Consider the following 9,035-nt stretch of genomic DNA (forward strand, 5'->3'; position numbering starts at 1 on the left):
GTATTTCCCAATATATAGCTGAAGCCGAGTATGTGGCAGTTGCAATGAACTGTTCAAATATTATGTGGATCAAATGGATACTAAAAGGTATGAAAGAAGAAATTATAGATCCAATGGTTATCTATTGTGATAACACAAGTGCTATCAACATTTCAAAGATTCCAATGATGCACACTAAGACAAAGCACATTGCTATCAAGTATCACTACTTGAGGGAATTAGTTCAAGACAAAGAAGTGAAGTTAGAATATGTGAATACCAAGGAACAAATTGCTGACATATTCACAAAACCCTTACCTAAAGATGCTCATAAATATCTTAAAGGTAAACCATGGGTGATTCCCCTAATCAAAGCTACTTAAGCAGGCCATGTGCATTGCATCACATATACTAATCAGACTATCCTACCCATTGATGCAAGATAACTCTACTTTGGGAAGTGCCTAAGGTAGATAATTCAATGTACCATAATTGATCAGTCATAGATAGATGAAAAATATTGGCGAGATATGCTAAATCTACATAATTCAAAAGTATGAAGACTTTGAAGCTAAGATAGCTACATGTATTTGGCATTGTTTTCAAAGAGGTAGAGATTACTTAAGAGGGAGAAATTCAAAATTTTATAGAAGGAGAGATTACAGAAAGAGGGAGAAATTACTCCTAAGAGAGATTCGGAGAGAGAAATTCATAAAAGAAGAATAAGACTATCAGTAATAAAAGCATTTAGATTGTATGGTAACTAAGCTATTACTAGTATTCAGATGTTTGAGATGTTGCCATCAATGTCAAAGATGGAGATTGTTGGAAACTTACAATTGGAATAATTATTGTTTTGTCATTGATGTCGAATCTGTTGATCAGACATATTACTACCTAATCTAGATATCAGATTTATTTGATTTATAAAGAGGATTTGAGAAGTTGCTCATAACAATAGCACCTAGAGGAAAGATTGAGTTATGAAAAGGAAGTTACAATGGACATTTGATTAGATAGAGTTTGATAAAGCAAAGTGATTGTTCATTTCAAGAAAGCTAAGCCAAGCAGAGAAAAATTATAAAATATAATTAGTTCTAAGTAATGCTAGTGTCAACCGAGCTACAGTTAGTACCGAGCAAATATAGTGTTGACCAAGCATTAGCATCAACTGAGCATGAAAATTGATGTTGAGCTAGAATGCTTTACAACAATAGAGTATTTTAGTTATGACAAAGTGCCATACTTTAGAGATTGTTGAGTGACAGTATAAGAATGAATTCAAGGAAATTGTGAGATCAAGTCGACTTAGTTGATTTCTTGGGAGATGTAAACTGCATTGAATATAAGATTGATGAATTGGACCATTAAATTCAAGGCAAGGATTAGGTAAAGACCTAATAGATGAACTCTAGATAATTTTATAGAAGAAGATCAACAAGATGGATATATACAGTGAATCGAGTTGAACATAATCGTAAACACTAAGATCTACACTAGATGTAGAAAATGGTAAAGCATAAATTGCCTATTTCAAGAGATAGAAACCCAAAAAATCAATGTGTGCATGTTGATGTGTGTGATGTGTATGAGTGTGTATGTGTGAAGCTTGTATGTGAAGAGAGACATACATAGTAAGGTTGATTAGAAATGAACAAGAGTGTGAGTGAATGTGAAGCTAAAGGAGAAATCTTGCAGATATGATGTTGTTAATAATAAGTACATTAGAGAAGAAGGCTTCAGTGTTGATGATAAAAATGGAGTGATTTCTTTAAGGGTGTCCAAGAAAATCAAGATCAGAAATGTCAATTGAAGGCTTATTAGTAAACCAACACAAGGACTAAACATAGATTTAAACCTAAAAAAGTGAGTTCTAGTCACACAAATCAAAACATATTGTTTACTTTCAAGTCATTGTAAATAGTTTGTATTGAAATCTTTTTAACAAAGGTTAACCTAACAGTCATTTGAAGACTTAATATTCTGTGTAAATCCTTTAACTAGGTAACATTCTAAATGGAATGATCAAAGTCCTCTTACAAGGCCACTGCTACAAGGTGAGTAAATCCTCTAACCATGTTAGATGTAACAGTGTGTTTTGTAACCTTTAACAGTGTTGGCTCCTAATAGAGCTCACTTCGAAAGAGTGACATGTTGCTAGTAGTTTTTCCCAAATTAGGTTTCAACATAAAATCCTAGTGTCAAAATTGTGATGAATGCTTTATGTATCTTTACATTTGATAATTCTTTTTTTGTGCAATGCAAGTTATGTTTATGACAGATTTATAGTATAGATCGAGCAACAACATGATAAGCAGAATAGTGAAGTATCTATTGTTTAATTATTCAAGTGGTACATATTGACCTTGAGTAATTGATATAAACATTTCTAAACATTTCTAATATAAAGATGTTTATATTTCTTGATTTCTTATTACTTTAACCTTTTTTCAATATTGCATGGATGTGTGAACCAAGATGGTGAGCAAAAATATGGCTAGTAGACTAAACAATAAAAAATGCATTATGACTACTTTAACATCCCAAACCTCCTTAAAAAAACCTTTCCCCCCATTTTTGTGTGTGTGTGAACAAGTTATAGAGCTGTCAAATAAAATATAGAAAGATAAAGAAATAGTTCAAAAATATAGTATAGATCACCAATTATAACTTGCATTTTTCTCCCAATTGTAGTGACAAGTTAGATCTACATTCTAGGTTCTATTTTTTTACTTTGTAGTTCTTTGTTAGTTTATATCAATTTGGTATTTTCAAATTATTAGTAACTCAAGTCTAAATTATTATTTATATTATATGTTTCCATAATTTTCATTTGTATTATCACCTATTTAGTGAAGGATCGTTACCTCATTCAACACTTTGAGTCTTCTCTTGAGCCTAGTAGGAGATGTTGCTTTAGAATGTACAATGGTGAAAATGGAGGTGTCAATTTCCCTATTTACCTTATCTCCATATTTCCCTAGACTATACTAATTAAACTCAACTATGATAGAAGGTTTTTGTAAGAGGATATTTAGTCACCATTTATAAAGTTGATAAATAAAGTATATCAAGTAGTTTGAAAGACACTCATCACTTGAAAACGAAGGAAAAAACAAGTCTAAATTGGCTTCATACAATTAAAGATAGATTGTGTGAAGATTCTTTGATGTGAAGTGAATTGTGAATCAAAATATTATGTAAAAATTAATTTGATGAGAAAAAGTTCTACCTTGTTCTTAAGACTTATGCACAATCATTAGATAAATGTGGCTAAAATCATATTATTATATGAAGAATCTTCCTTTTTATGTCTCTTTCTGTATGACCAAGCAAACTTTAGGATGAACCCCTATTAATTGAAAAAAAATTACAATTAATAGTAAATTTTATGTATAAACACATAAATTTATTTTTCATTATAAAATTGTATCTAATATTTGACAAATTATATAGACAATTAAAATGCAAATGATAGAAGAAATTGTAGTGAAGAAAGTTTTCCTTTTATTATAATATAAATATGGTTTAAAATTTTGGAAAACCAATTATTATACCTTCATGAGCATTTTACTATCTTTCAATAGGGGATTATAGATCCTAAACAGATCAAATGGTTTATTTAAGAAATGTTGTTTTCAATGGTAATGTCTCACCGTCCAAATTAGACATGATAAAATACTAGCAAAACCTATCTTATACAAAATGGCAGCAATTTTAGGCTATTGAAGTCAGTGGGGGACCAGATGATATAAACATCACACATTAAGGGCTTGTTTGGTTGCAGGCATAGGAATGGAGAATTAGAATGGAAAATTGGAATGGGAATGGAAATAGGGAATGAGAATGGAAAGAGCAACCCCATTCTTGTTTGGTCCGCCTGGTATTTGATTGGGAATATGTTACTCCTTTGTTTGTTTGTACAAAATTGGAATTGGAATACAGTGACATTTATATTTTAATATATTTTATGTATCTTAATATATTATTATATTTGGTTAATTATTTCAATTTATTGTAAAGATATATATATTTTTTATTATAAACACTTCTTTTCACACATGCTACTATACATTGGTACCAATTCCTATGCACAGTGCATTTCAATGCAATACAACAATGTGAACATATCATAGACAAGAACCAATTAAATATGCTTAGTTAGGAGCCAATCAACACTCAAGACAATATACAATGTAAATTCCTCTTAGGAGCTTTTATAAAACTTTGAAGTATACTCCTTAACTTAATGTGTGTGTGTGTGTGTGTGTGTCTGTGTGTGGTAGTTTTATAATTCTCTATGAGTTCTTTTTTTATTATATAGAGAAAAATAATTAGTAAAAATGATGATTATATAATTACTTCTCTGAAACCACACTTCATATAATATCTTTTCATTTCAGATCTATATAAGAAAAAATAATTCAATTTAGATCTATATAAGAAAAAAATTTAAAAATCTCAATTTGTATCAAAAATGTAGACGGTTGTCATTGTGAGCAGCCATAGCAACAAAGATGCATTTAACATCTTTCCCATCATCTTGCAACTCAAAATCTTCATATATGATGTGTTTTTGTCATTGCTCAACCTTCCCACTCTATCGCTACGCAATGAAATGGCGGACTGTAATGGCAGAGTGAAACGACGAAAGTATGAGCGAGAGTTTATTTTGCGGACCCAACGAATTATATATTTTGCCATCTGTTGGGAAAGTGAGATTGGGAATGGGATTGGCCCATTCCAATTACAAGTTTTTTTAAGAATGGATAAAAGCTCTTTTTGGGCTAAAATAGGAATTTGAAATCCTATTCTCCAATCCCATTCCGTGCAACAAACAAAGAATTAGAAACATATTCTAATTTTCTAATCCTATTCACATCGTATTCCACCAACCAAGCTTGTTTGGTTACTCGAATAGGAATAATAAATTAGGAATATATTTTCTATTTTTGGTTTGGTGCTTCAATTGGAACAGGAAATAGGAATATGTATTCTCATTTCGCCCCTAAAATGAGCTTATGTCCATTCCAAAAAATAATCGTTATTGGAATAGCCATTCCTATTCCCAATACACATTCTTATTCCCAATTCCAATACCTGCAACCAAACCTACCAAGCACTTGTTAAATAGTTAAAATTATCTTATCTCTTCCAAACTTAATACAAAGCACACTCTACGCTTCTAGATAGGTCAACGTATGCCGTGTAATCTGATAACCAATTGCCCACCCGCGGGGAAATTGCAGCCTCCATTTTTTAACCGCGCCAGTGACACGGCACCGTTTTCATCGTCGATTTCTTCGTTGCCAAGTAAACGCGGTCTCTGTTTCCCTCTTTAAATACCCACCACTTCCCTCAACTCTTTTCTATCACATAATTCTTTGAACCCAATTCCACTCATTGAAGAAATCCCCTTATCCTAATCCATTCACTAGGCTTTTGAGGTACTCTTGCAATCTACAAGGGCTTCATTTCAGTAGACGAAAGAAGATGAGCCACCATCACCGTCACGGTCACGGTCACGGTCACCACCATGGGCAGAAAGAAGTCGGGGCTTATATTACAGCACCAGGGGCTTATGCTGTAGCGCCTCACTCTTCTTTCAATGCAAAGGAGGAAGAGGCAAAGAAGCACAAGCATCGTGAGCATATGGCCGAGATGGGAGCTCTGGCAGCGGGGGCTTTCGCCTTGGTAAGTCTATACTAGTAATTTTGTTATATTATATCTTAACAATAATGAAATGGTCGATGATTAATAATTGTATGAATGAATGGCAGTACGAGGGGCATGAGGCAAAAATGGATCCACAACACGCAGCGAGGCATAAAAAGGAGGCGGAAATAGCTGGGGCTGTGGCAGTTGGGGCGGCGGGCTACGCTGCGTATGAACATCACGAGGCCAACAAGTATAAACCTCACCATGCTCATCACCGCCATGGCCGCCATCATCACTGAATTCAATCAAACTGCAACACTAGTGCCGTTAATAATAAATTCTATGTCATCTACGTAGTGGTGTGTAACAATCAAATTCTTTTTATCAACTTCTTGTTCCTCACAAGTTTGGATTGTTATGGTCATCTTCCCTATTCAATCGATTTGTGGTTTGTTTGCTCTCGTTAAAGTTGATATATATTATTAGTGGGTATAATTGTGAATGATATATAATAGAAGAATATATAAGTACAAGTTTTTGAAAAAACTCATGCTTTCATTCTGAATAATCTCTATATAAAATTGGATATTATATGATCTTCCCAGTGGTGAGTAAAATTGGATCTTTCCAGTGGTGGGTAAAATTGTACTCTTTTGACGACTACTGATTCATGAGAAGCCTGTATTGTTATGTGCATCTTTTATGAGAAGTTTGTATTGTTACAATGCATCAAATAAGTCAAAGAAATGTGAGGATCAATTTGGTTTTGAAATTGTTGAATGAAAGTGTTGGGAAGAATTTGAAAGGAATAAGAAGAATAAGGGGTAAAGAGAAATACCATTACAAATTTTTTTCCCTAAGAGTGTGCTAAATAACTTAACCATAAGCCTATAGTCGTGAGAAAAATCATTGCATATAGTTTGGAAAGTCCTAACATGAATCAAAGGACCACCCTACCATTATAACTCTCAAGACAAGGTATCTAAGTATGTTGCTCGATAACAACATGAAGGATGTATAAGTAAAGTGGATTTTGTGGAAAAATATCTGGTCTAATAATAATAATAAAACTTGATGTTTTATTTTGTGGAAAAATATCTGGGGCTGTAAATTTGCTCACAGAATGGAGAATATGGCAATAATTCAAGCAAAAACTGATATTTTCCAATTTTTCTGTAGGTTGATGGAATTATTGTTGCACCCGAAGATCCCAACAGGTGGAAAAACTCATATGTGTGGTTGTTGTTTGAGAATCTTCAGCAATTTAATTTGACAGGGAAGGTAATTATTGACGGTAAAGGAAATAATTGGTGGGGAAAACATAAAAATAGACCAACAGTTAGTAACCTATTACAATGGTAACCTATAAATAGTAACCATAGAGAATATTTATTAAGGTGAATGTATGAAAGAAAGAAAAAAATGAAAAAAGAAAAAATGTCAAATATGATTCTTTTTCAGATTCACTTTCTTGAAATTTTCAAAAGAATTCATTATGTTTTCATTTTAATTTTGAAATTCAGTTAATGATACAATTTGAAGGGAGAATAACTACATCCGTTGATTAATGTCATATAATTAATTTGATTTGTCCACAGGTCATTCATTTCAATGATGTGAAAGGAAGTGCAGTGAGTGGATTGAAGGTGACAAACAGCCCTAGATTTCAACTTACCTTGACAGGATGTGAGAGTGTGGAGATTGTGGGTATTACAATTGAGGCACCAAAAAGAAGCCCAAACACTGATGGAATTGATACATCCCGATCCACAAACATTGACATAAGAGATACCATTATTGGAATAGGTAGATCAATGGGTCAAATATTAAATCATTTAAAGTTTCTTCTTTTTGAGTTTGTAAAGCTGAGTTGTTTGAAAAGATTTTTTTATACAACCCATCAATGTTAAACTTTTATAATTATAATATTTAAAACATTTCATTTTATAGATTGAATACCAAGCTATTTTGAAATCAATTATACAAGAGACGACTTTTTTTATTCTTTAAGATAATTTTATAAGATAGCAGAGAGTATTTGCCAAGAGATGTGTATAGATGAATTTGTGATGATATAGAAATGTAGGAGATGACTGCATGGCAATAGGTGATGGGTCTTCAAATATCAGGATCACTGATATCACATACGGTCCTGGCCATGGAATTAGGTCATTTAATTGCATCTCCTTTTTAAAAGTTAATAGTAGTTTCATGCTTGAGTATTATCAATGTATTTGGTATGAGAAATTGTTTATATTAATTGTTTGTGTCATGTTCTAATTGTGTGCTGATGGCTTAAACATCTCACACTAAGCTTTATTCCAAGACTAAACGTGTTAAATAGTCAAAGTTGACTTATTTTTATCAACATTAATTTTCTCCTTAGTGTGTGTTGTTTAAGTCTTGGAAGAGAGAAAAGCAGAGCAGATGTCCATTCAATTCAGGTGAAGAGCGCCAAGCTGAAATCAACAAAGAATGGATTGAGAATCAAAACATGGCTGGTATTATTATTTTCAAAAAAATTACAATGAAAATGCTGAGGATAAATGAGATGCAGAATTAGAGTAAAGCATAAGCATAAAAAGAATGGTATTTTTATGAGATTTTATGAAATGCTCATTGACAAAATCTCTATGATATAATATGATAGGGAGGTTTTGGAGTGGAAAGCGATATAATATATGAGAATGTAGAAGATGGAAAATGTGAGAAACCCAATAATAATTGATCAGTTCTACTACAACAAGTTTGAGAATAGGTTTGCTTGCAACTCTCAGGTAGAATAGTCAAATCATGTACTAAGCATAGTTTTGGCTTTAATTGATATAACTAATATTTGTTATGGAGAAGACATCCTATTTCCTTCTGATGCAGGGTGGTTCTGGTTCTGCTGTGAAAATATAAAGGGGACATTAGCAACAAAGGATGGAATTACATTGAAGTGCAGTCAAGAGGCATCATGCACGGATATAAGAATGGATAATATAGAATTGGTATTAGCAGAGTCAAGGGTGAAAGCCTTGTGTCATGTTGAACATGCACAGGGTACCATTCCTTCAGGTTGTTTGGGTAACCATATTTCCAAATGAAGGGTCTAAACTTCTCATATTTGATGATATTTAACAAGTTGAAACCCCATTCATGGAAAAATATGGACTTTAGGATAGTTAGTTAGTGTTAATAAATTCTCATATTTCTTTGCCAATTAAAATGCAAATATAAAGGCCCCTACAATTTATTTTTCTTGTAAAGTTTCATCTTTGAGTTCTACCATTTTCATGGCATATTTCAATTTCAAAATCAATTTATTTCTTGAGCTTATTAAATTATTAATTAATTTAAAATCATATTTTTTATTGAAATCTTTTATTTGTTCAAAAATTAATAAAATTATCTTT

At 32.3% G+C, this 9,035-nt stretch overlaps 1 protein-coding gene and 1 pseudogene across 1 annotated transcript; both read left to right on the forward strand.

The window, feature by feature from the left end:
- The first annotated feature begins 5,363 nt into the window (after positions 1-5,363).
- On the forward strand, positions 5,364-6,042 carry LOC149571820 (uncharacterized). The gene is made up of 2 exons (XM_089813230.1): positions 5,364-5,673; positions 5,760-6,042. The coding sequence occupies exons 1-2, from the start codon at positions 5,473-5,475 to the stop codon at positions 5,934-5,936; spliced, it is 378 nt and encodes a 125-aa protein (XP_089669356.1). The 5' UTR covers positions 5,364-5,472; the 3' UTR covers positions 5,937-6,042.
- A 718-nt stretch (positions 6,043-6,760) lies between these two features.
- Positions 6,761-8,726, forward strand: LOC149571821 (polygalacturonase-like; annotated as a pseudogene).
- The last annotated feature ends 309 nt before the right edge of the window (positions 8,727-9,035 follow it).

Source organism: Cupressus sempervirens, chromosome 2, assembly GCF_028749045.1.
Source record: "Cupressus sempervirens isolate cs-2001-9-10 chromosome 2, ASM2874904v1, whole genome shotgun sequence".
In the NCBI taxonomy this organism is placed as follows: Eukaryota; Viridiplantae; Streptophyta; class Pinopsida; order Cupressales; family Cupressaceae; genus Cupressus; species Cupressus sempervirens.

Excerpts from the sequence above, each read along its gene's own strand:
- LOC149571820 (XM_089813230.1), top strand. The coding sequence starts at position 5,473 with ATGAGCCACCATCACCGTCACGGTCACGGTCACGGTCACCACCATGGG. Across the intron at positions 5,674-5,759 it reads CAGCGGGGGCTTTCGCCTTG|TACGAGGGGCATGAGGCAAA; the intron begins GTAAGTCTATAC and ends AATGAATGGCAG.